Source organism: Neofelis nebulosa, chromosome 8 (genome assembly GCF_028018385.1).
Source record: "Neofelis nebulosa isolate mNeoNeb1 chromosome 8, mNeoNeb1.pri, whole genome shotgun sequence".
Taxonomy (NCBI): domain Eukaryota; kingdom Metazoa; phylum Chordata; class Mammalia; order Carnivora; family Felidae; genus Neofelis; species Neofelis nebulosa.
In genome coordinates this window covers 101681933-101709149 of record NC_080789.1, presented here as the reverse complement: position 1 = coordinate 101709149, position 27217 = coordinate 101681933, and the positions used below count along the sequence as shown (strand labels likewise).

Sequence of the window (27217 nt, the reverse complement as noted above, 5' to 3'; positions counted from 1 at the left end):
GGAATTGCCCAAGAATGAACAAAGGGGGCTTTTGGGTGGGGTTCCCCACTCAAGTTCAAGAAGAGGATCAAATGTCTGTGTCACTGGAAAGCAGTGTGGCCAGGCCCGGGGTTGGCTTCAGTCATCTTTGGGTAGGAAACCTGTGTATGCCTTTGTATGCCCTTGCTTGTGTTTTGTTTCCGGTCACCAGTGGTTTCCTAGGAAGGTTCCTTGTCTAAGCTCCAAGTTTGGCTTGGCTGATCCCAGGGAAAAGGAGACTTGTTTGCACTTGGGTAGGGAAATCAGAGTCTTCTAGAGGCAGGACCAGAGGGCACAGGACAGAAGCCAGGGCAATTATGGGCAGGTTCCCTGGCCCCCATTTCCTGGGCAATTTCTGTAGCCCCTTATCCACCCTGCTTCCCTCCCCCACACCAAAGGCAGTTAGGCAGCTCTGAGAGGAAGTCCCAAGACATTCTTTAATCCTGCCAAGCCTGCTCCCCTCCCACCAGGGGAAGCGCCTGCCTTGTGGGGGGAGGGCACTTTCCTTCCCTCTCAAGGCTCCCCCAGAGTATAGGCAGAGGAGCTGGCCTCCACCAAGTTGGAGGGAGATGGGCAGGGACCCAGAGTGGCATAGGCAGGCGGAGGGGCCATCAAGGCTGGGGAGGTAGCAGGGCCTGGTGGGGATGTGGAGTGGGGGCAGAAATGGGATGGGAGGGAGGAAGCTGGAGTGGAGGCCACTTCCTGGGCACCCCTGCCCCCTCGGCCTGGAGACCAGTATCGGCTTCGGAACCTCCGGAGCAGCATGAGGAACGTGATGACCAGGAGGTCAAAGATGAGTTCAGCCATCTCCACCACAGACAGCACCGAGGAGCCGAACCACAGGCTCCACTGGCTGCCCAAGTTGGACAGGAGAGTGGCCATCTGTGAGGGAGAAAGGCACATTGACCACTGGGGCAGAGGGCCCTGGGTGGGCTCTAGAAGAAGAGCCCCATCCCTCCCTCCCTGAGGTCCTCCCTCACCCCTTTCAGCCTCCTGGTGGTCCCCTGGACCCCTTCTGTCCTAGTCATACCCATCTGGCGCATCCTTCCCCCCCCCACCACCACACCCAAAGACTTCATTCCCCAGCCAAGCTCCCCTTCTTCCAACTTCTGCAACCTCACCTTCGCCCCCCCCTTTCCTTGGTCCCCTGCCCTCAAGGCCCAGACCTTCTGGCCCCACAGAGGCACCCCCTTGTTTTCTCTGACAGACACCTGCCAAGATCTCCAAGAGAACTGCAAAGACATACCGTGACGGAGGGAGACTCAGAATTGGTTTTGTAGTTCAGCTCCTTGAAGAAGATGTTGAGTTTGGCGACCCCATTTCTTTGGAGTCAGGGAGAAGGGAGGGAGAAATGGCAATGGGTTCACTTCTCAGACCCTTACAAACACCCTCCTCTCTTCCCAGATCAGTTTTCCCTCCCAAGGATTCGTCCCCCTCAGCTGGATCAGGGTAGGACTGACCTTTTGTTGTTGATAGTATAATTGTTCTGTCGGGATAGCATCTGGAAGATCCAGTCCTAGAAAAGAATGGGGGTGTCAATGGGGTCACTCCATACTCTTCAGGCTTACAGGGTGGGGGGTGAGATCAAACACATCCATACACACACATACACCCAGAAAAGACCACAGTGTTACACACACACACACACACACACACACACACACACACACACATCCCCTCTCCCTCGTATCCCTCCCCTTCCCCACATTACCTGGGATGTCACTGAGGGCCATCGTGAGTAACCAGCAGAGAGTTGGTAGCTGGTCACACTGGGGATGGAGAAAGGAGCTCAGTGATGGGGGTGGCATTCTCCCACCCAGCCAAGTGGCTAGCTGCCCAACCTGTGCCCCAGGGGAAGGGGACACTCACCTGCACGGCTTGCGGCACTTGGTGAAACACCCCAGGCGGTCTGAGGAAAAGGCATCCTGGAGCTTATAGTAACAGTAACCTGTGGGTGCAGAGAGATGCCCATTTCCCTAGGGCATCTCAACCTTCTGTACCCCGAACCCAAGAGGTCTCCCAAGATATGTGGGTTCCCACATCACAAGTGGCATTACAGTGATGTCTCCTGAGTGGCAACACCGAAAATGTTGAAAAAATGAAGCTACGTAAGGAAAAAAAAAACAAAAAACAAAAAACAACCCAGGACTCATTTATGTAAAGATGAGTAGGATATGGACAAAATTCTAAAATTCAAAAAGAGGGGTGCCTGGGTGGCTCAGTCACCTGAACATCTAGCTCACTGATTGATGGCTCGGGGTCATGGGACTGAACCCTGTTTAGGATTCTCCCTCTCTCTCTCCCTCTGCCCCTCTCCCCTACTCATACTCTCTCCCTCACACTCTTTCTCTCTCTCTCTCTTTCTCTCTCTAAAATAAAAGCCAAAAGGAAAACTGGGAACAATTGTTATGGAAGAATCATGAGATTAAACCACAATGAGATGCACTTCACACTCACCAGGATGGCTATTAAAAATAAATAAGTAAGTAAGTATTGGTGAGGATGTGAAGAAACTAGAATGCTCCTCTATTGCTCCTAGGAACATAAAATGGTGTGGCCACTTTGGAAGAGTCTGGCAGTTCCTCAAAATGTTGAGCACAGAGTTATGATATGACCCAGAAACTCCACTCCTAGGTATATACCAAGAGAACTGAAAACATATGTTCACACACAAAATGGAAACAGGAAATAGAAACAACCCAAATGTCCATCCACTGATGAATGGATAAACACACGTGACGAATCTGTACAATGGAACATTATTCAGCCATAAAAACAAAGTACTGACAGATGCTATGAGCTGGATGAACTTTGAAAATGGTGTGCTAAAAAAAGAAAAAAGAAAAGAAGAAGAAAATACTGTGCTAAATACAAGAAGCCAGTCACAAAGGACCACAGATGATTCTATTTATATGAAATGCCCAGGACAGGCAAATCTGTAGAGACAGAAAGTAGATTAGTAGTTTCTGGGGGTGAGGTGGGGGGCTGTGGGTGCAGAGGATGGGAAGCTCAGAGACTGCTGATGCGTAAGAAGTTTCTTTGTGGAGTGATGGAAATGTTCTAAAGTTGACCGGCCACTACTATACAGCTCCATGATTATACTGAAGACTAAAAGTATACTAAAATCAAATGGGTGAATTACTTGGGATAGAAATTATCTCAATTGAGTTGCTACCTAAAAAAAAAAAAGGGTGGGGAGAATGAGTCTATGGATCTCCCTTCTCCCCTATTCGCCAAGTTCTAAGTAAGTATGTTCTATTGTGTCATTCTTGCTACTTTTAGTTGCCTGGTCCAGAAGTCCTTCTCCATTTCTGACCCAAATCCCTCCATCTACGAGGGCTGGGGGTCTGGAACGGTGAAGCATGGGGAGCAGCTGGGTCCCTTCCTCCGGGGAGTAAACAGTCCTTGGGAGACTGTTCCTCTCCCCATCCCCACGGCTTCTCAGCCATCAGCATTGTTATTTTCCTCTCACAGATCCTCAAACTCACAAGCACTTAGAAATCATGGTTTGGGGGCAGCGGGGAGCAGGGGGCAGGGAGTCCCTGCTCTGCGCATCCTCCTCGTCCTCAGACATGACATCATGACTTCCCCCTGGGCCCCTGAGTGTCCCTCCAGCTCTGATGTGCTCTGACATAAGGTGGGAGAGATGGGAACCAAATGCAGGGCAGGGGAGAGAGCTGTGTGGAGCAGACCCAGGGAAGGGAGGAGGCAGGAAGATCCACAGGGACAGAACCAAGAGAGGCAGACATTATAACCCCTGGGGTCTGTCCCGTCCCCTCAGAGGTGTGAAGGTTCATCTCCTCCAGCAGTGGCCACCAGCAGAGGGAGAGCTGGGCCCAAGGGAGCCAGACAGGAGGACCCTCAGGTCACAGGCGCCAGTTGAGAGCCTGTGCACCAGGATTTCTAACCCTCTACTTTCCAGTTTCTTGTTTGGGACTTCCTTTCTCTCAGCTTCCTACCACAGAGCCTCCATGGGGCATAACTCTGCTATAGTGGAAAGGAACAGGGATCTGTCTACTCCTAATCCAGGATTAAAAAGGAGATCTCAGGGGAGCGTGGGTGGCTCAGTCAGTTAAGCATCTGACTTCGGCTCAGGTCATGATCTCACAGTTCGTGAGTTCGAGCCCTGCGTTGGGCTTTGTGCTGACAGCTCAGAGCCTGGAGCCTGCTTCACATTCTGTGTCTCCCTCTCTCTCTGCCCCTCCCCTGCTCATGCTGTGTCTCTCTCTGTCTCAAAAATAACATTAAAAAAAAAAAAATTAAAAAAAAAAAAAAAGGAGATCTCAGTGCTCTCCAAACTTTTTTTGTGCCCACCTGTAGGTAAAAAGGTCTTAAGTAACCCCAACATATGTATTTGATTTACAAATTACAAACTTGTTACTATAGAATTGATCCATTAAGTACATTATAAAACATATATAAAATGGAAGATGTTAGGGAATGAGATAGATACATCCAACTTCTAGTATTTTCTTCCTGCACCTGGTGAGCTGTCCTGTGCCTCGCCCGGCACCGGAAGAGTGAGACAGGGAAGCTACAGGCAGAGTGTGGAGTGAGCAAGGTTTTCTTCACGTGCTCCTCCTTCCTTCTGTTGCAGGTTATTTTTAAATGGGGCCTTTCTCTATAAACACACAGAAGCCAAAACCCAGAGAGAGAAGCCCGAGGGAGGAAGGGGATAGAAAGGAGAGATGGAGTGACAGGAAATGGAGGGGCTGGAGCGCAGGACAGAGGGAGAATGAGGGTCACAGAGGGTCTGAGAAGGAAGTCTGTGAGAGTCCTGGGGCAGAGGGGCCGGCCAGGGGCTCCCTGTGGTCTCACCCCAGGAATTATGCTTCCTGTAGTCACAGAACTCCGCGTTCTTGGGCAACGGATAGAAGATGTAGGCACAGCCACACTCCTTGATCATGCTGTCCTGGAAGCAGGAGTGGATACACACCTGGGGGACACAGGAGTGACAGGAAAGGGGGTTCAGGTCTGCTCTCCCCACACACAGCCCAAAAGAGGCAGGAAAGGGGAGGACAAACAATGCTCTTCACCATACTTGTACCCCTCTCTCCACCTGTCCCGTTCGCTCACACACACACACACACACACCCCTCCAACTTGGACTGACCAACAGGGCAGGCCTGGGAGATGGTCGCCATAGAAACAGGCTGGTCTCACCTGCTGTGTATACTTGGTAAGATAAAGGTTCTCCACGGGGACTTCACTGCCATTCTTGGTACAGTCACCATAGTCGCCCCCAAGTCTGTCCAGGGCTTCCTGTAAACCCCCACACACAAACAAGTCAGAGGTCAGAAGTCAGAGCAAGTGGCCCAGACCTCTTCCTGAATTCTCCACCTTCCCTTGGGTCCAGGCCATTTGTATCTCACACCTACCAGCCTCTCCTGTCTGCCTCACAATTTCAAAACACGCCCCAGCAGCCCCCAACGCCCATCTGGGTGCTACTTTCAAGGACACTGGCTCCAGAGCACCCCCGGAACCCTAAGCACATCCTGAACCCTTCTCAGCACACTCACCCAAGGTTCCTCCTCAGGTCCCTCCTTCTGCCAGCCCCTCGCCCCTAACTCTGCTTCTGAAGATGGCCACCTGCCTCAGACCCACCCCACACGATCTCCCTCTATAGTCTTCTGGCTGGTGAGTCACCTCCCCTGCTATCTTCCCGGCCCTCTCTTGCCTTCCTCATACTGATGGAGGTCTCCACACCAGGCCTCAAGTTAAAGCCGCCATCGTCCATGAAGGCAGGCTCATCCTGCCCATGCACCATTACCCTCGCCCCGGTCACTGTGGACAGCAGCGGGATGAAGTCATTCTGCTCTGTGCGCAGCGTCAGGGACAGACCTAGGGGTGCAGAGGGAGTGGAGTGGGGGAGGTCCTGGAGGAGTGTTGGGGGATGGAAAGCCCCTTCCACGCGCCTAGTTTCTAATGCTCCACAGAGGGCAAGGCCAAGAAGACCTACATAGGGATTTGGCAGCCCCTGGGCTGGATTCAGGGGTGGGCAGGAAGAACTGGGACAAGACTCCTATAACACCTGGAAAGGACTTTGTGGTACCCATGGGGGACAAAGAACAGAGAGGACTCCTTCCAGGATGCAGACGGGCACGTTGTGGGGAGGCCCAGAGGCACACAGCATGTCTAGGACATGAGCACAAGGTGGGTAACTGTGGGTGGGCAGGGCCGTGAGAAGTGCTGAGGCACAGGGATTGTGGAAATGAGGGCTTGCTCACCATTTTTGATCCCAGGCATGGAAGACATCCAGAGGTTAGAGTTGTTCTTGCCATTGAAAGTGTAGCAGTTCCCATATATAGGGTGGTGAAAGTGGGAGTAATTCCTATCCGGGAGAGAGAAAAAGTAGAGTCAAAAAAGAAAGTTGGGGGGTGGGTGGGTCAGAGAGAGCGGGACTTTCAGTGACCTTTGTTTCCTGATCACCTACTATGTGCTAGAAGCTTTCCCCATGTTCCCTCAGCCACTCCAACCAACAGCCTGTGAGGGCATCATCCCCACGTCACAGAAGAGGAAGCTAGGGCTCAGAGAGGTCAAGTAGCTGCCCAAGGTCACACCGTGATGACAAACTTGAGACTCAAACACAGGTCATCTACCTTCTAATGCAGTCTCCTCCCCACCAGGCCACCTGACCTCACTGGCCTTGTGACCTCTCTTGTGTCACTCTGTCGCATTACGAAGACTTTGGCAGTGTCCCTAGCTTCTCGTGAATCTAAATCTTAGTTCCCCATTTGGACTGTGATCTCCTTGAGGACAAGGGTCACATCTCCTTCATCTCTGTATCATCTCTGGGTTAATTGAATAGTTCTTGACCTACAGGCCCTACAGAAGATCATTAATAAACAGTGGTCGAATGAATGAAGTGGAGAAATGGAAGGGAACAGAGTTTGGGGAGACAGTGAGAGCAGTGGTGAACACAGAGCTGAGCGGAGGAAGGTCAGATCCCAGGACAGATATGAGAGGGAGAGGGTTCTGGTGGGATGGCCTTGAGCAAGTCATTTTTTCTAAGCTTACTCTCATCTGTAAAACAAGGAGGCTGGAACTGGATGATCTGGAATATTCCACTGGCCTTGAAGAACAAAGGCCTAGAAATATGAAATACTGGTGCACATTCTAGGAAGTGCTAGGAAGCCAGCATTTCCAGAGGTAAGGCAGGATTCAGGGAGGGAGGAAAGAAAAGGCTACGGAAGTGAACAGAGGCCAGTCCTGAAGGGCCTGTAAGCCCTGCTCAGGCGGAGAGGGGACAGCCAGGTACGATGTGATGGACACACACCATGGACAGTATGCAGCAGGTGGAATCAACCGATTAGATGGAACAACATGGATGGATCTTAAAAACAGAGCTTAGGAAAAAAGAGGGGAAACGACACATGGCCATTTATATATCCATAGGAGAATATATGAGAAGCAATATAATGTGAGGGTTAAGAGCACAGACTCCAGAACTAAACTACCCATATTTGAACCCTAGCTTTAACAAGTATTAGCTGTGGGACCAATCACGTTACTTAATCTCTCCATGCTGTAGTTTCCTCATCTGTAAAATGGGGATAAGAACAGGACTTGCCTCACAGGGGTGCTGTGAGGTTGAAATTACACTTGGAAGGTGCCTAGCACTTAGTAAGAGCTGTATACATTTGCTCTTAAGGTTACAGGCATCCGTTAAGGTGGCTAAAGTGAAAAAGACAGTAGGGGCGCCTGGGTGGCTCAGTTGGCTGAGCGTCCAACTTCGGCTCAGGTCATGATCTTGCAGTTCGTGAGTTTGAGCCCCGCGTCGGGCTCTGGTGCTGACAGCTCGGAGCCTGGAGCCTGCTTCAGATTCTGTGTCCCCCTTTCTCTCTGTCCCACCCCTGCTTGTGCTCTGTCTCTGTCTTTCAAAAATGAATAAACATTAAAAAAAAAAAAAAGTAACAAGCGGAGGGTGGGGAGAATTTAGAACCCTCATATACTGCCCGGGGAATGTAAAATAGCACGGCCACTTGGAAAACCGTCTGAGAGTTGCTCAAAATATAGAATTACCACATGACCTAGGAACTCCACTCCCAGGTATATACGTAAGAGAAATAAAAACATACATCCCTACAAAAACTGGTACGGGAATATTCTTAACAACATTACTCGTAATAGCCAAGAAGTGGAAACAACCCAAATGTCTATCAACTGAGGAACAGATAAATCAAAGGTGGGATATCCACACAATGGAATATTATCTAACCATAAAAAGAATGAAGTTCTGGCACATGTTGCAACATGGATGAGCCTTGAAAACATGATGCTAAGTGAAAGAAGTCAGGAACAAAGGCTGCATAGCATAGGATTCCATTTCTACAAAGCGCCCGCGATAGGCAATCCACGTAGATGGACACTAGATTCCTGGTTTCCAGGGCTGGGAGGAGGGGAGGGAATCGGGGGTGACCGCTAGGAGGTGTAGGGTTTCTTTTGGGGGTGAGGAAAATGTCCTAAAATTAGATAGGGCTTGCACAATTCTGTGAATATGCTAAAAAATCACTGAATGGTATACATGTAAAGGATGACTTTTGTGGTGTGGGAACTGTATCTCAATCAAGCTGTCACTGGAGAAAAGATTACAGAGAGAAGGAGAAAGGATGACATGGGGAGGAGAGGGATGAGAAAGCCACGATAAGGAGCTTCACCTCGGTTCTGGAGGCCACAGGAGACAGTGGAGGATTTTGAGCAGGACTAACTGGAAGAGTTGCAGAATAATGAGAGGCTTTGGCGGCAGAAAGATACTGGGAGGTGAAGGGATTATAATAACCCAGGTGAGAAATGATGAGGCTCTGAGCTAAGGAAGTGACCTAACCATCAAGACTGAGATGAACTACGGACTTTCCGTTAGTGGGGAGGTAGGAGCATAGGGCTGGCAGAGCAAGAGGACTGGTGGGAAGGTGACAATTAGAGACACCCAGTGGCAGGGTGAGATGACTGGGGCCCAGGCCCTGCTACTGTCTCATTTCCCAGCGGGTAGCTCCTGTCTTCAAACAAACAAGAATATTGGAGACAACAACAAAATCCTATGCTGACCAGAGTGTGTGCACAAGGTGAGGGTGGGGCAGAAGCAGGTGACACCTGGACCTGCTGCCATTCTGCAGCTATGGGGGCGGGAAGGGCCCCTAGAGAGTGGAGAGGCTGCATCAGCACCCTGCCCGAAAAGGTGAAAACCAAGGAGAAGTAGGAGGGGAAGGGTGGGGTAGGAGGGGCCAGAGGCTACAGCCTCAGAGAACTGCCCAGCTGCCATGACCTCTTTGCAAGGACATTGTGACTGGATCTATAGCAGAGGGAATGCCTGGTGGGCAGTGCAGTTGAGTGGGAAGAATCCTTAGCTAGCTAGGGCTGGCCTGGTGGCCTAGGGCAAGTCACATTCACCTGTTCCATTCAAGAGCAACAGAGACCCATTTTTCACTGCAGTTTACAAAATGCCCTCCCGCGTATCTCATGAACATGGAGACGGGTGTTATCAACATCTTCATCACTTGAGTAAAAGTGCCAGAAGGGCGCGGATTATATACATTGCCCTGTTTGATGTGTCCCAAATGCCTAAAACAATGACTGGCACACAGCCCAGACAGTAAAAAGTATTTGTCGGAATACACAATGAATGAATCTCATTTTCCCCGCATTTTACAAAGAAACAGTTTCTGAAGAGTGATGTGAAATGCCCAGAGTCACCTGGCCGGAAAGTTACAGAGCCAGAGCAGTGACTCAGGTCGCCTCCTTCATTCAACCCATGCTATTTCCTCCAAACCACTGCTGTCCACCTTATCTGAGAAGATGACCTTCCGGGCACCTGTGAGTTTGGTGCTAGTGACAGAGGGGCCTGTCACTAGCATGGAGAACCATGCTTCCAGCCATTGGATTCTCAAAGCCAGACCTCAACTACAGCCTTCCCAGGGCAGCATATTAGGCTGCCTCACTCAGACCCAGCCCTGCAGGATAATCCATGGGGCAGAAGTTTAGACCTGAGGTCAGTGTGTCCCCTCCTCCCTGCAGGCATATATTTAAAAAAAATTTTTTTTAACGTTTATTTATTTTTGAGACAGAGAGAGACAGAGCATGAACAGGGGAGGGGCAGAGAGAGAGGGAGACACAGAACTGGAAGCAGGCTCCAGGCTCTGAGCCATCAGCCCAGAGCCCGACGCGGGGCTCGAACTCACGGTCTGTGAGATCGTGACCTGAGCTGAAGTCGGACGCTCAACCGACTGAGCCACCCAGGCGCCCCCTTGCAGGCATATATTTAGCCCAAAGGCCTTTCCTGGGTGCTGCCCATCTGAGCCTCAGGCTGACTTCAGAAAGAAGACTCCGTGGAGAGCACAGAGCCAGGCAGGAGGGACTCACGCCTGATTGCAGGAGGCCTGGTTGAAGCGGCAGGCAAAGATGAAGTTGTCCAGCATGTCCTCCGAGGATGGAGAAGTGTCCCGCAGTCGAGAAAGAATGTTGATGTAGTGGAAACGGTACCACTCCCTCACTGCATCCACCCCTGACGAGTACGTCTGGTAAAAGCAGTCCGATTTGTTCCGGTTGCACTAAACACAGAGAGCATCAGAGGATCAGCAGCGGGGGACAGGCGGCAGGGCAGGCTAACGTCAAAGAATGAGTGGTCTGAGGTCCTGAGGACTGGGGTGGGGAGCCAAGAGTGCAGAAGAACAGAAGGCAGAAGTTGAAGCCCGGAAGAGAGTGGACCAGGAGAGCCTAGGCTTAAGGGAGCAGTTGGCCAAGGAGACCAGGAGCTGTGGTCCCAAGTGTGGGTCATTTATACAGCCTCTGCAAGACGGTGGAACAAGGATTCATCTCCCCACTTTACTGATGGGAAGACGGAGGAATCCAGAGGCTTGCCCTAGCGACTGAGCTAGGACCGGAACTCAGGTCTCCTGGTTGTGCGGTCCACTCTCCCCAAAGGGGGCCTCTCTTCTTCCCTCTGCTCCTCTCCCGCTTCCACTTACTCTCCCTTTTATTTTTTATTAAAACAATTTTTTAAGTCTCTCATTTTACTGATTCCTTATTCTCTATCTCAGGCAGGCAGAGCCCCAGTTCCCTGCCATACGGGAGGGTCCCAAGCGAGTCCCGACCAGTGGGGGGCTGACGATTCAGAAAGGTGCTTTTTCCGCCACAGATTTGACTTCCAGACGTTTAAACCCTCCCACAGAGGCCCCAGCGAGGAGACCCCCACAAGCTGGCGTTCAGAGAGATGTTATTTAGTTATGTATTTTGCCAGCAGGCCGACGAGGTCCCGCCTCCTGTCGCTAGGCAACAAAGGCGGGGTCCGGAAAGGGAGTGCTGTCGGGGAGTGGGCAGAACCGGAGGGTCCGGGCAACCAGGAGGGGCGGGACCCGAAGGCCGGGGACGGGGCCTCCGGGGGCGGGGCTTACCAACTGGAAGCCGACCTTCCAGTCCTTCCTGTTCACTTGGGGGTTATTGTCCCGCACGCTGGAGGCGGCGCTGCGGACTCCGCGGGCCCCGGGGGGCGGGGCCGGGGCCCACAGGCGCTGCAGGCGGTGCGGCCAGGGCTCCCGCAAGTCGCGACGACCGCGGGGGTGGGTCCCCAGGGTGCTGGAGGAGTTGTATTTGTACAGGTCGTAGAGCGTCTGCTCTGTGATGCGGTCCAGCTCCTCCAGCTCCTCTTTAATTTGCGTGTACCTGGAAGGGGCGATGGGAAGAGGGTCGGATTTGGGGGGCGGCTTCGCGCTAGTCCCTGGCCCTTCAGGGCCTCGGTTTCCTCGCCAGAAACCGGTGAGGTCGGTCCATCCTGGAAAAGCCTGCAGGGAATAACTCTGGTGTCTCCAAGGCTCTCTCGGAGGGATGGGGACGTGAGGGTGTAGACTGGTGTTCCACGGGGTTAGTGGAGGCGACTATGAGCCCCGGCGGTGACGGCATTTATTACGGCCTGTTTATCAAAAGGGAGAGGCGGAGGCTCCTGTCGGTGAGGCCCTCTCCTCCCACTCGCCCTGGCCGCGAAGGGAACCCGGAACTCGTCTGCCCTTTTCCAAGACGGGAGAGGGTGTGGCCGCGGCCTTCGCCCACAAGCTCCCTCAGACCCAGCGAGCAGGTCAACCCACTCTGGCCTCCTCCGGCAAGGGTGGCCTTTGGCTCTGTCTGCCGCCTGGCACCTTCTAAATTAGGGGCGCTTAACTGCACTTCTAGAATTTCCCCAGGAACTTTAAAACTACAGATGCTGCACACGGCCCCTCCCCATCAAAGACTCAGTTTTAATGAGATGGGTGGGTCCCAAACACCATAAGTTAAACGCTGTCCAGTATAAATCATCACATTCCTTCTCAGCACAGGCATTGTTACCCGCTCCGTCATGAAAGTCCATAGTAGCAGCGCCGTAGGGATAGAATCTACCAAAACAAAACAAACACACCTACAACTAATACATTCAACAAGGTTGTAGCGTACAAAACCATTGTACAAAAATTAATTGTATTTCTACATAATAACAACGAAAAAATGGAAAATTACATCACAAAAACCACCATATTAAATAGCATAAACAACATCAAATACCAGGAATGAATTTAATGAAAGAGGCAAGAGTTTTACACCGAAAATCATGCTGAGAGAACTCAAAAACCAAAATAGAGAGTTACATGAGTTCCTGGGTCTGGAACTCTGTATAGTTAAGATGTATCCCAAATTGGTCTTTCGATTCAACACAATCCCTATCAACATTTCAGCAGACATTTTGAAGAAACTGATGGGCTGATTTAAGACGTATGTGGAAATGTAAAGAATGTAGAGTGGTCAAAGCAATTTTGTTTGTAAGTTTATTTTTAAGTAATCTCTACACCCAACATGGGGCTTGAACTGATGACCCTGAGATCAAGAGTCACATGTTCTTCTGACTGAGCCAGCCAGGTGCCCCTCAAAACAATTTTGGAAAAGAGCAAAATTGAAGTACTTAGTTCTACCTGACTTCAAACTCACTATAAAGCCACAGTCATCAAAACAGTGTAGTGCTTATGTAAGGACAGACAGTAGATCGATGGAACAGAATAAAGTCCAGATATATACTCACACGTATACAGTCAACTGAGTTTTGACCAAAACACCAATTCAATTCAATGGGGAAAATCATTTTTTTTTTTTAAACAGAGTATGCTCTATTGAGAAAGGAAAAAAAAACAAAAACAAAAAAAAGAAACTCAACCTCCACCTCAGTTTCTACACAAAAATTAAGTCAGTCTGAATCACAGACCTAAACATAAAATTCAGAACCAGAAAGATTCTAGAGGAAAACATCAAAGATATCTTCATGACCTTGAGGTAGGCAGTATTTTTTGCAATAAGTATCTAAGGAAGAATTTATTGTGAAATATAAAGACTTTTTTACAAATTGGCAATAAAAAGACAGGTTGTTTAGGGGCTCCTGGGTGGCTCAGTCAGCGTTGAGTGGCTGCGTATTAGTTTCGGCTCAGGTCATGATCCCAGGGTCATGGGATCAAGCCCTGAGTCAGGCCCATGTGGGCCCTCCCCCCAGCCCTCCCCTCTGCTTGGAGCATGGAGTCTGCTTAGGATTCTCTATTCTTCCTCTGCCCCTGCTCTCTCTCCAAAATAAGGGAGCACCTGGGTGGCTCAGTTGGTTAAGCTTTGGACTTCGGCTCAGGTCATGATCTCACGGTTCGTGGGTTCGAGCCCTGTGTTGGGCTCTTGCTCTGAGCCTGGAGCCTGCTTCAGATGCTGTGTCTCCCTCTCTCTCTGCCCCTCCCTTGCTCACGCTGTCTCTCAAAAATAAATAAATGCAAAAAAAAATTTTTTTTAAATGCACCAAAAGATAGACAGTCACTAAACACAGGAAAAGGTGCTCAACATAATTAGCCTTCAGGAAAATGCAAATTAAAACCATAATGATCGGGGCGCCTGGGTGGCTCAGTCGGTTAAGCGTCCGACTTCAGCTCAGGTCACGATCTCGCGGTCCGTGAGTTCGAGCCCCTCATCGGGCTCTGGGCTAACAGCTCAGAGCCTGGAGCCTGCTTCGGATTCTGTGTCTCCCTCTCTCTCTGCCCCTCCCCCATTCATGCTGTCTCTCTCTGTCTCAAAAATAAATAAACGTTAAAAAAAAATTAAAAAAAAAAACCATAATGATCAATTCACTGTGGTGCATACCTGAAACTAATAGAATATTACACATCAACTCTACTTCAACAACAAAAAAATACAATTAAAAAAAGGCAAACTTCTAAAAACAGATAATGAGGCCACCATTTAACATCCAATAGAAGGGCCAAACAAGTAAAAGACTTGGACAGTGTCAACTGGTGAGAATGGAGAGCAGCTGGGGTTGCAGCTGGTGGGAGAGTCAAACGGCACAGTCGATTTGGCGGGTCATCTGGCAGTTTCTCATAAAGTTAAACATACATCTCCCTTATGACCCAGCAATTTCACTTCTGGATATTTTACCCGATTCCACTCCCCGCTATTTACTCAAGCACAAGGAAAACATGAAGACTTGTACGTGAATGTTCATAAGCACATTTATTCATAATTGACACAGAGCTTGAAACAACCCAAATGAGCCTGGGTGGCTCAGTCAGTTAAGCGTCTGACTTTGGCTCAGGTCATGATCTCACAGTTCATGAGGTCAAGCCCCACATCAGGCTCTGTGCTGACAGCTCAGAGCCTGGAACCTGCTTCAGATTCTATGTCTCCCTTTCTCTCTGCCCCTTCCCCTCTTGTGCTCTGTTTTTCTCTCTTTCTCTTAAAAACAATAAACATTAAACAAAAATTTTTAAAGGGGGGGGCTGATACAGGCAAAAAGCATGAGAGAATTTGAGAAATATTAAGTTCAGTAAAATGAGTACGTTGAGCCAGACACATTAAAAAAAAATTCACATTGTGTGATTCCCTTGATGTGAAGTCTGAGAACAAGTCAAACTAATTGATGGTGACAGGAGTCAGAGAATGGCCGTGGGAGAGAGAGAGGAATGGGCTTCAGAGGGCCATTGTGTAATGGAAATGTTCAGTACCTTGATTAGCAAACTTCAGTGAGGGCTTCAGATTTGTGCATTTTAGGGGGGCCTGGTTGGCTCAGTCAGTTAAGCGTCTGACTTCAGCTCAGGTCATGATCTCACGGTTTGTGAGTTCGAGCCCCGCATCAGGCTCTGTACTGATAGCTCAGAGCCTGGAGCCTGCCTCAGATTCTGTGTCTCCCTTGCTCTCTGCCTCTCCCCTGCTTGCTCTCTCTCTCTCTCTCTCTCTCTCAAAAATAAACATTTAAAAAAAAATTTGTGCATTTTATCATAAGTAAATTATACCTCAACTAAAGAAAAAGTCACATACCTGTGTTTAGGGGGGCCCTGCCAGAGATTGGTGTTTACTGGGAATGTTGGTGGGGCCCAAACAAGGTTGTTTTACAAGAACCCCAGGGGCCCTAAAGTGCAGCTACATTAACCAGTCTCTAGGCCATACCCTGCTGTCTACTCCACTTGGCTCTGTTTCTCTTTCCTTCATAAAGTCTAGCTGGCTACGCCGTTAGGCATCAGCTCCAGATACCCCTCATGCCCTCAGAAAATGTAGCCCAGGTCCAACCAAGGTGTGTGTTTGACATTCCAAGAGACTCGCTTGTGGTTGGTAATGAAAAGAATGGCAGTGATAGCTCGGATTTATTGAGCACTTACTATGAGGTTGGCCCTGTGGTATTCGAATGAACACTCACTTAATCTTCAGTGTAATTCAGAAAACTATCTGCCACTGTTAGCTAATACTTTTTACAGGTGAAAAACCTGAAGCAGGTGACTTGTTCAAGGTCACACAGCCAGGAACCAGGTCAGAAAGCACTATATCCATCACACTGTCCTTTGCTCTGTCCCTGCTAGCTCTGGCTATTTTAGCAGATGGACAAGGTGCCCCAGAAAGAGCACCAGAGCCAGAGTTGACTGGATGCGGGGCCTGGCATTCCAGCCACACACTTCTAGCTGGGGAATGTTGGTGAGGAACTCAACCTTCCTGAATCCAGGCCTCAGTTTCCCCATCTGTAAAATGGGCATAACACTAGTCTGCATACCACATGAAGCTCTTACAGGGTTAAATGAGAAAGTATTCAGTGGCACAAAATGAAGAGGCCATTGAATCTCAGGAAGACATGGATGGGGGCCCAAAGCCCAAGAAACTCAACTTGGTCACACAGGAAGAATCCAGGTCTCCCACCATGGCTGGAGTCATTTCCACCTGAGCCACCACATCTCTGGCTGAGCCTCCCTTGGCACACCCCTCTAAGCCGTCTCAAGTCGCCCTGTGCCCCCCTTCTGCCTTGTACACCTGCCTCATCCTCATCAGAGACTCAGAGCTGTCTGTCACCTTCTGTAGCCACAAGGCTCCTCCCCACAGAGCCCCAAGCTGTCCGTAAGCCAGGTCTCCCCTCAGTGGTCTCCCTCAGATTCAGCTCCTTCCTGCCTCTTCCCGAGAGGCCTCTGATTAGACCGCAACCCCCACCTCCAGAAGAGGCTGGGCTCCATACAAAACACCCTCCCTCCCAAGGCCTACTTTCCTTTTGGTGGGGAGCCCTTAAGGAAGAGATATTCCCATATCACCCCTTCAGAAAAGAAATCTCTCCCTCCCTTTCAGCTGACACCTAGAACTAAGAAAACTGACCACTGAGTAAACCCCACTAATGCCATCAGATCTTATCCTGCAAGCAGGCGGGCCCCGGCAAGAGGAGACCAGGGCTGGAGAGCGGATAAAGAATACACACTTGGAGCTGCAGCAAGACAGTCTAGCCCTAACCTTGACTTCCTGCACGAGTCCCGGTCACTACCCCCACTCTCATCTGCGCTGGCTGACAGCCCGACATCGGAGCCCTGCCAATTCAATCAGGCAGGCATTACTACTCCATTTTACAGTTGAGGAAAGTGAGGACCATCAACTGGGCAACTTCTCCAGGGCCACTCAGCTAGGAAGTACCGGAGTCAAGATTTGAACCCAGGCCTGTCCGACTTCATGGTCCCTGCTTTTTTCTACTACTTCTGCCTCCGGGCTCAGAGGCACTTGAGAATGCGCAGCAAAATCTCCTTTCCCTGCAGCGGGCCGTCACCCCCCCCCCCCCCCCCCGCCACAGCATCCCCTCTTCTCTGCCCAAGACAGACTAGCATGAGCAGGGATACTGAGAGATTTAAGGACTGATACCCCTGCTATCTTACTATGTGTATCTCTTCCCTCCCCCTTTCCCCTCGGTGGCCCCCTCTCACAAAAGAGCCCTTCTCACGGAGCAGCCTTGGATTTGCCCAGGCTCTCATCACCACCACCCCCACTGCCCCGTGCCCCCAGAGGACCCTAGTGGAGCGTTCTCAGCCAGCCTTCCAGAAGCACTTGGCAGAACTGGGCACTGGAAACTCACCAGCTTCCTCCCCTGCCAGGGTGCATCTGGGGACCTACCCAGCACCCTCCTTCCTCCAGGGACAACCTTGACCTCCCTTTCTTTGGCCCCTCCCTCAGTCCCATTCTCCTCCACATCTCAGCACCTCCAACTTCCTCCCTGGGGCCTCTGTGAGCTCTGGGTGCCCTCAAGCAGCCCCTCAGCCCGGAGCCCTCCTGAAGACAGAGTCAGCCTCTCTAGGGTCAGTTCTGAGTCTCAGATTACATGTTCAGTTCCGTCCTGGCTGCAACATTTTATTTTTTATTTATTATTTTTTTTAACGTTTATTTATTTTTGAGACAGAGAGAGACAGAACATGAATGGGGAAGGGGCAGAGAGAGAGGGAGACACAGAATCAGAAGCAGGTTCCAGGCTCTGAGCCATCAGCCCAGAGCCCGACGCGGGGCTCGAACTCCCGGACCGTGAGATCGTGACCTGAGCTGAAGTCGGACGCTTAACCGACTGAGCCACCCAGGCGCCCCATGGCTGCAACATTTTAGACCAACAGATGTTCACAAACTAATGCTTGTTCCAAGGATGAACAGCCAGGGTGGTAAGAGCTCTAGAAACCATTTCATCCAAAGAAAAGTTGCAGGGACTAAGTTTTAATCAGCTCTCCAGGTGTATTATCTAAGCCTTGCCCACCGTTTGGATGGTTTACCTTGGAGGGGCACCTAGATGGCTCAGTAGGTTAAGCATCTGACTTTGGCTCAGGTCATGATCCCACCGTTGGTAAGTTTGAGCCCCGCATCAAGTTCTGCACTGACCACTCAGAGCCTGCTTGGGATTTTCTGTCTCCCTCTCTCTCTGCCCCTCCCCCACTCGCACAAGCACACTCTCACTCAAAAATAAAATAAACGGTTTTAAAAAATTGATGGCTTGCCTTGGAGAAGTTACTTAGCTCTGTTCCTCTGCTTCATCATCTGTAAAATGGGACTATTAATAGTCCTTGCCAGGGCGCCGGGCTGACTCAGCCGGAGGAGTGTGTGATTCTTGATCTTGGGGTTGCGAGTTCGAGCCCCATGCTGGTGTAGAGATTACTTAAATAAATCTATTTCTTTTAAAGAGTCCTTGTGGCAAAGGGTTATTGTGGGGGTGAAATGATTTGATACAGGAAAAGTACTGAGAAAAATACCTGGCCAAGTAGACACTGTACAACTACTGCTATTGTCTTCGTATCAGCGCTGTTATTGGAGAAGAGCAGGCGGAGGAGACACAGGAGGACTGCCACTTATCTGCCACTTAGCTGCCACGTGACTTTGTGGTCTTAAAAAAGTAGAACTTAAGACCAGATTCCAATTCGGACCCCTCCACATAACAGCTGGGTGACCTTTGCAAAGCCTGCAGGTTCTCAGAGCTTCAGTTTTCGCATCTGACTGGGAGGGGGGAGGGGGCGGGTATCTCCTTCCTTATCTAACAAGCTTGTTAGGAGGATCTGAATTCGGTGGTGAATTTTGCAAGCTACCTTGAAGATGCTGCTACCATGGGCTGGTGGCCGGTGGGTGAGGAAGGAGATATCTTTAGGGTTGTGTCAAAGACACAGAACCAGGAGCAGAAGCTAGAAGTTATAACGAGGTCAGCTGCAGCTTTACCTAAGGAAGAACTTTCTCTCTCTCTTTTTTAAAGTTTTTATTTATTTATTTACTTTGAGAGAGAGACAGACAGAGCGAGGTGGGGAGGAGAAGAGAGAGAATCCCAAGCAGGATCTGCGCCATCAGCGTGCAGCCCAATGTGGGGCTCGAACCCATGAACCGTGAGACCATGACCTGAGCCAAATTTGAGTCAGACACTTAACCGACTGAGCCACCCAGGTGCCCTGAGAAAAAACTTTCTAACAACGGCTGCTACAGAGGTAAGGAGGGTCCCGACAGGAGAATGAGCCCAGCACTGGGGGCCAAGGGGGGCAGTTCTGAGAGTCCTGGCTTTCTGTCCCTGCCAGGCCTGCCATCACTAGCGAACTGCTAGTCCTACTTTGCAGAGTTAGGCTCAGGGGTGCCTGGGTGGCTCAGGAAGTTGAACGTCTGACCCTTGGTTTTGGCTCAGGTCATGATCCCAGAGTCCTGGGAGAGAGACCCATGTCGGACTCCATGCTGAGCATGGAGCCTGCTTAAGATTCTCTCTCTCTCTCTCTCTCTCTCTCTCTCTGCCTCTCCCCTCTGCCCCATTCACTCTCTCTCTCTTAAATTAAAAAAAAAAAAAAAAGGTCCACAGCTTCCCTCTTTAGGGAATTGCCCCTCTCCTCTCCCCACTCCTGTGCCATGCCTTTGCTCTGCCATCTTGGGAAGGGATTCCATCACCTCCTGTGATGTTTCAGGATCTTGAGCTCTTCCTTAGGCCCAACCTCAGTCCCTCCCAGGACTAGATGAAAAATATGTTCTTGGGCTCTGTTTTCTGTGGATGTGGTTAAGACTGGCCCTCTCTCCTGGATGAATAAAGCCCTTTGTTGGCCACAAAGAAAGCAACTGCAGTGGCTGACCCTTCACAGTGGATTCTTCGTGCTTTCTTGCTTACTGTGGCCCCTGCAGCCTCTCTCAGAAGTTCCCAAGCAACCCAGAACCCCTCCACCTCTGCGGGCTGTGGACATCCGGCCGTGCCCACCAGCTCTGGGCATCCCTGGTCTGACTTTGCCTCATTCCTGTTATCTCACCAGTTCATCTATCCTGTCCACAGATTTCCACCTCCTCCCTGCTGCTTCAGTAGGAACCACTCATCTGGCCTGTCCCCTGCACCTGCCGCAAGCCAGCACCTGTGATTCACCCTCAGGTCACCACCCACCAGGCTGTGTTAACCTGTCTACCCACCCCTGCCTCTCTCCTGGAATAGGAGCCAAGAGCCCTGCATCCCTCTCTCCTCCATTCATGACAAGCACCCCTCATCTGTCTCACCCATAAGCCCCTACCAGCAGCTGGCAACCCTGTGGCACCTTCTTAAAGTGTAGAGGTGATAAAGGGCTTTGATATCAAACACACTTGGTTTGTGACTCAGCTGCTAACCAGAAATGCACTGGCTGCTTGGTGGGGTGGGTGGGTGACTTTTGAATCCCAGTTTCACCACCTGCTACCTGTGTGAACTTGGACAGGTTATTTAACCTCTCTGGGCCTCAGTCTCCTCTTCTATAAAATGGGAATAATACTCGTACCTACTTCAGAAGTCTGTTGTGAGAATTAAATAATTTCATATAAAATGTAACATATCTGGTGCACATTAGGTACTATAGAAGTGTTCTTGGGGCGCCTGGGTGGCTCAGTCAATTAAGCATCTGACTTCGGCTCAGGTCATGATCTCAAGGTTCGTGAGATCAAGCCCCCCGTCAGGCTCTGTGCTGACAGCTCAGAGCCTGGAGCCTACTTCAGATTCTGTGTTTCCCTCTCTCCCTGCCCCTCCCTGCTTGTGCCCTGTCTCTCTCCCTCTCTCAAAAATAAATAAACATTAAAAAAATTTTTGAAGAAGTGTTCACTATTATTGTTGCTATTTCTTTATTATTTGCTGTGTGACCTTGCTCAAATTATTTTGCCTCCACTTTCAAATGGAAATAATAACTATGTCCACCGCCATGGACTTGTCAAGATGAAATGAGATAGTCCTTATAAAGGACCCAGCAAAGGGTGAGCATGTAGCAGGTGTTCGACACGGTTTCCTGTGCCTTCCCTGACTCCCCTCCCTCCCCGAGGGCTCTCTCCCCTCTAAGCCCTGTGGATGCTAGTTAGGCAGGAGGGATTTCTTTCTGTGTGGACACCTGTCTCCCAGCCCGCAGGCCTCAGGAGCAGGGGCTCTGGTTTCATCCCTTGGGGCTTTTTCGTAGACTGTCCATGACCTTGCCCTCAGCAGGCCTCAACAGATGTAGCCCTTCGCTCTCCATCTCCCACCCATGTCTTTCAAGCACAAACATTTACTGAGAGCTTACTACCCAGCCTTTAGTCCTTCCTGCCTGCCCGCCTTCCCCTCCCTGCTGACTCAGTGCCCTCCACCATGGCCCAAGGGGGTGAAGAGAAATAAGTAGGGGAAAGATCAGGGTAGCGAAGCAGCAGAGGGTCAGGAAGGAGAGGAGCCAAGCTCACAGGCACCAAGGAAGAGAAATGAGGCTGAGCCAGAAAAGGAGAGCTGGGAAATGAGATGTACACATCTGATTACACACTTCGCTGATTCCGTGTCCCACACCTTGGATATCAAGAAAAGGAGGGATTTGTGATCCGAGGGTGAACCACAGCTCCGTCACTGTCTGTGTGACCTTGTGACTTGTCTGCCTTTGCCTCGGTTTCCTCCAATGCAAAACAGGGATTACAATAGTCCCCGCCTCGTGGGGTTTCTGGAAGAATTAGGGGTGCCACAGAGTACTTAGCAGTGGCTGGTGCATGAAGCAGCTTCTTAGGAAACGCGCCCTTCGCCTGGACAGCATATGGAGGCTAATCCATGAAAACGGCCGGCAGGGTTTTCCCTGCAGCACGGGACGTCCCAACCCTTTTTAGTCCGTGATACACCTTTGGACACCATGGAACACGTGGGGAGGCCTTCATCCTTAATATGTGACCAATCTCCATCCTCCATAATCATACCTATACCCAATGTTTGCTCACACACACACACACACACATACACACACATACACACTCATGCAATCACACCTGTAGGCACTCACAAATCTTACACTCCCTAAGGGCAGAGACTGACTCTCGAAGCCACACTGTCCTGCTGTTATCTGTGTCGCCTGTCTCTTCCACCGTATTTTATCTTTCTGTCCCCAGAACCTAGCAAAGTGCCTGGCCTTCAGTGAAGACTGAATGAATTATTAATGAACCCATTTGCCAGGTGCCTAGCAGTGTTGGGCATATGCTCCAGGTATCCCCCACGTGTTGCATGACTGAGTAAATACAAATAAGAGGTGTGGATAAACACCTAGCTGTGCCTTCCTTTCTTCTCCATGGCTACCATCCCCTCTGGCTTCTAGAAGAAAAACTGGCAAAGAGCAACAATGAAACCCAAACCTTCAGGACACACCCGAGCACTTAAAAGTCAGGCACCTGGGCAGGTGAAGTACACAGCCCAGCAGGAGTCAACTGGGTCTTGGGGGAGGGGAGGGCTGCTTTCTGTCCTGTCCTGGTTTCCCTCTGACTCTACCCCCAGCCTCAAGGCTCTCCAACCCTTTGCCACCAGCCCCCACCTTGATTTCCCCAAAACAAACTCCCCTTTATACTGAGACCAACATACCAGGGCCCAGCCCCACCAGCTTTCACCACCCACCCCCACAGCACCTGCCAACAGCTTCACCTGTCCATTAGATTCTTCTCTCGAGGTGGAGGAGGCCTTGTTCTTCGCCCTCCTCTTGCTCCAGGGAAGGGATGGGAATGATCTCTACCCTGCTCTTTGGAGCTATCCGCATCTCACTTCATCTGTTCCGCCCTCCCACTTGTGGGAGGAGGAAGGGAAGTCCAACAACCACACTCTGGATAAGCTGTGGGCACTTGGAGGGCCCCGTTGGCAGAGCCGCTCGGATGGGCAGAGCCCATCGAGTCGGGGGCTCCCTATCTTGCCCAAAGGGAGGTCTACCTAGGGACAGGAGTATCCCCTCCTACTCCCGGGTCTGCGGGTCGGCCTCGGCGCCCTCTGTCCCCCACTTCCAGGCGCCGGGGAAGTGACAGAGGGGTCGACTGACCTGTAGGGATTGAGGGTGCAGATGGTGACGGCGGGGAAGACGAGCTTGTCTGAGTTGAGGTTGATGTTGAGGCTGACGGGGTAGCTGAAGTACTCCCCGAACAGCTGGCCGAACTGCCAGTACATCATGCCGAAGGCACAGAGCCAGAGCACAGCCCAGAAGGCCGTCTTCATGCGGTTGTGCTGGGAGCACACCAGGCGGATGGCACCGTGGATGGTGGTGTTGTTGCAGAAGAACTGGAAGAGGTCTCGGTAGGAGCGGTGGAACTCGATCAGGGCCTCCTCCTCCTCTTTGGGCTGCGGGGGTGCCACGGGGTCGGGGCCCAGCCCCTGCTCCTCATGCTGCTCTCCTTTCATGAGCCTTGGGGGGTCATGGAGGGCCAGGGTCAGGGCTGGCTTCTAGGCTCTGGTGCCTCACTCCTTGACCCAGAGCAAGGCTGCTCCTGGCCAGGCCCGCATCCCGCCCTGAGCCCACTCTTTTCTACCCCTCCCTCCCTCCCTCCACCGTCCCAGGAGTCGGCTGACCTGCTGGAGTCCGGGCCAGGAGACCTGTAGCTGGGCTTGCCTAAGAAGCACCCTTCAGAGTTCTGTCCCAGCACCTCCCTTTCTGTCTCCTCAGCTGTCAGTCTGCCCTGCTTAGTCAGTCTATCTTTAGTCTCCTTCCTCCAGGACCTCTGTGTCCCAGCTCTTCTCTCTCTCTCTCTCTCTCTCTCTCTCTCTCTCTCTCTGCTTTCTGCTTCTCTTTGGGTCTCTTTCTCAGCTCTCGTCTTCCTTGCCTGTCTCCTGTCTGTGTGCCAGGCTCTCTGGTCCTGCCTCTCTTCCTCTTCCTCCCTGCCTTGCTCCCTCTCTGTCTGAGTGGGCTCTCTCCTCCGCCTCTGGCCCTGGCCCTGGGCTGTGTCCGTCCCAGAGACTGCAGGGCTCCAGGAGGTCTGGACGGCCTCCTGCTCCCAGCTCCCAGGTTGTGGCTGGACTGGGACTGGTTCCTTTCCAGTTGAATCTGGCAGCTGAGCCTCTCCTCCCCCTCACCTGACAGGTGCAGCGGCCCAGCCAGGGAGCCCGCCCGCCAGGCTGGGATGGAAGCGACAGAAGCCTCATTAGCATCTCAATTAAAGGTGAGCAGGGCAGGGGGAGGGGCAAAGGAGGAGTCTGAGCTGAGAGTTCTCCAAAGGGAGGAGGGCTCCTGAGGGCAGGTGCCCCGGAAGTGTGGGACTGGAGGAGGTGGGTGCTCCCCCCCCCCCCCCACCTAGAAGAGTAACGGCCCTGGGGGCTGACAGGCAAGGAGATCTGAGACAAAAGGGCAGGGGGAGGGCCAGAGATCTCAGACAAGGAGAGAGATCCTGAACACAAAGCCAGGAGGGCAAAACAAAGAAAAAAGAACCAGCCAGGATGAGGGAGACTAAGGCAGGGGAGACCAGAACAGGGAAGGCAGAAAAAGGGAGATGGATGGAAGAAGACAGGATGAAGGCCTGGGAGGGAGGGCTGGAGGAGAGGCTGAGAGAGGAGGGTGAAGGGGGTGGAGCCAGGAGACTGAGGGGATGAAGCCCCAAGTGGGCTTCCAGGAGCTGGGTCCCCTCTCTGGGCACTCCTTCCAAAGGCACCCACAGGTCAGCTTCACCCCCAGGTCTTATAGAAGAAGAAGGGGTATCTACTCAGTAAAGTGGGGACACCTCCTGGCCCCACTGGGCACTGGGGCACAGAGCGCCCCTCTGCCTCTCCCTCCTGCTCCATCCTTCTCCCTCCTGACTCCTCACTACCACCCCTTACCTCGTCCAGGCCAGGGAGGGGCCCAGGTGAGGCTGGAGATTGGGCGGGGCCCTGGGACATTCTGTTCTTTTTTACACCATTGGCTGCCAGGCCAGGAATGTGTAATGTCCCCTGTTGTGGTCACGGGGCTGCAGGAATGTGGTCACCGAGAGGCAGCACAGGGGCCAGGCAGGGCACCTGGGCACAGACCTGGAGCCTGAGGAGCTCTAGGGACAGTGGGCCCTGAGCGAATAGGGAGGGATGAAGGCAGCACCGGGTGTCGGGAAGGAGGAAGGTGGGCATGGCCCAAAGTGGACACCAGCCCTGGGAAGAGGGAAAGGCTCGCTGGTAGGGGCTGTGTTTTTCCTCCAATATCTCTGCTCCGAACTTAATCCAGCAAGAGGATAAAGAGTGAAGCCTAAGCAGTCAGCACACAGAAAGGGAAGGGTCAGAGAGAGGGCCCAGAGACAGCCCAAGGAGGTACAGGAGCCCCAACCACACAAGCCAGGCCCCGCGCCTGATGGTAGGAGGTCGGCCACAGTGGACCCTCACCGGAGGCACCCGGGGGAAGCCGGCCTGGGATGTGCAGACACAGGCCCAGCCTGAGCACTGATGGAGAGTGGCAGAAGAAGGCAGTCATGCTACATAAGATAAGGACTTTAGTGGCAGAGATAAGAAGTAAGTGCTGAGGGAGCCTCGGGGTGGCAGGCAGAGGCACTCACCCTGAGGAGACTCAGGAAGGCTTCCTGGAGAAGGTAACATCTCAGCTGGGTCTTGAGGAACACCAAGGGGTGTGCCAGACAAGTAAGAGGGAAGCAGGGTACTCCAAACTCAGGGTGCAGCTGGGCCCTGCGGCTTCCTCTTAGGGCAGAAGGTCTCCTGTGGCCTCTTAAAGTGAGAGCTGCTGTCAGCCAGGATTCCAAACCCGGTCCCATCACTCCCCTTGACGCCTGCTGCCCTCCTGGGAAGGGAAAGGCGGGTTTTTCCTTCATTTTCCAGATGAAGAAACCGACCCTCCATAAAGAGAAGCCAGTTTTCTGAGGGCACAGAACGAAACAGCAGCCGAGAGAAACACAAAATCAGAATTCTTTTCCTGCAGGGATGTCTACTTAGGACGTTTGCCATTTATTTCCCATGACAAACCAGCCGCAGACTCATGGGGAACTGGAGCCCCCCTGTACCTGGTTTTGAAACCTAGGAGCTTCAAACGCAGAGTTCATAGGCTCATCAGCAATCTGGGTCCCGGCTTATCTCCCCAGCTCTGTGGAAAGCTCTCTACACTGACCCCACATTCCCACAGGACCCAGACAGCCTTAGAACCCCTATTCTCCCCGGAGCCAGGTTCTTAAACAAATGGAGTACACAGCACCCTGCCTGTTTGATCTCAAAGGTTAGGAGAGGCACCTCCCTGCCTTTTCTGTTTGCTAGCTGGTGTCTGAAATCCAACCACGGGCTCAAAGCAGCACCGCAAATAGTTCTCATCTCAAGGGCTCTATGAGAAGAATCACAAGGACGGGTCTGGGCTGAGCCGGAGCACGTGGACATGGTGTCCCCAGAAGTGCCTGTCAGTGTACCGGGGCAGTGGGTGGGGGGCAGCCCATGCTCAGGGAAGGCGTCGTTCTAGATCTGGAATGGACCAGAGCAAGTTTGTTGTGAGAAACACAGAAATCTGCACTTCTGTCACGGCTCCATTTTAAGTATTATCTTTGAAAGTGCAGAAATAATGCCCAAATACATTTTTGCCACAATGCGACTTTCCAACAAGACAGAAATATACAGAACAGCAAAAGCTTCCCTTTGTCCCATTCCCTACCCACCCCTCAGGCCAAGGAGGGCTGTTGTAATCGGTATATCCATCTGTATCTTTTGTGTGCTTTTATAGAATTATATGCATTTCTTTACATTTATACTTTTTTTCATAAACGGGACCATATTATAGGTATTCTGTGACTTCCATTTTTGCCTTTAAACTATGTGACTTTGGAAAAGGCACTATACCTCTCTGGGCTCCTGCGTTCTGATCTGAAAAGTGAAATGGCAGGGGGAAGGGAGAGTGAGGGTCCCAGATGGTCCCAAAAGTCCTTTCCAGTTGACTGTGCATTAACCCTTGCTTAACACAAGAAAGAACTGAGGCCCAGAGGAGTGAGGAGTTAGGAGTGGGGCCAGATGGAGAGCTGAGTTTCTCCTTTCCATGCTCAGTGCTGCTCCCCTGACTTCCAGAGAAGTGGACTCTTGCTCTGTGGGGTCCCACGGCCCTGTGGTCCTTGTTTTGGAAGCTTCCCCAGCATTGGAAAATGCTCTCCCAGACCGGAGCTGTTCCTTCCCTCCTGGCACTAGCCATGCCCTAACCCTATGTGGCCATAAATGTGCAAAGGCTACAGGGAGAGAAGTGAAATAGGGAGTCTGCGATGGGATGAAGGTCATGAGTTCAAAGGGGCT

General features: G+C 51.5%; 1 protein-coding gene across 3 annotated transcripts; it reads right to left on the bottom strand.

Annotated features, from left to right (window-relative positions):
- Window positions 1–431: 431 nt before the first annotated feature.
- SCNN1A (sodium channel epithelial 1 subunit alpha) lies at window positions 432–26508 on the bottom strand. Of its 3 annotated transcripts, XM_058743940.1 has the most exons (14): window positions 25960–26508; window positions 25501–25666; window positions 23037–23396; window positions 11406–11673; window positions 10375–10562; window positions 6246–6349; window positions 5696–5859; window positions 5182–5280; window positions 4837–4954; window positions 1888–1966; window positions 1730–1787; window positions 1479–1534; window positions 1265–1340; window positions 432–900 (listed from the first exon to the last, which is right to left on the bottom strand). In XM_058743940.1, the coding sequence occupies exons 3-14, from the start codon at window positions 23390–23392 to the stop codon at window positions 532–534; spliced, it is 1935 nt and encodes a 644-aa protein (XP_058599923.1). In that variant the 5' UTR covers window positions 23393–23396; window positions 25501–25666; window positions 25960–26508; the 3' UTR covers window positions 432–531. The 3 variants fall into 3 exon arrangements, with proteins under 3 accessions (XP_058599923.1, XP_058599922.1, XP_058599920.1); XM_058743939.1 differs by lacking the exons at window positions 25501–25666; window positions 25960–26508 and adding an exon at window positions 24062–24780; XM_058743937.1 differs by lacking the exons at window positions 25501–25666; window positions 25960–26508 and adding an exon at window positions 23561–24012.
- Window positions 26509–27217: the final 709 nt, after the last annotated feature.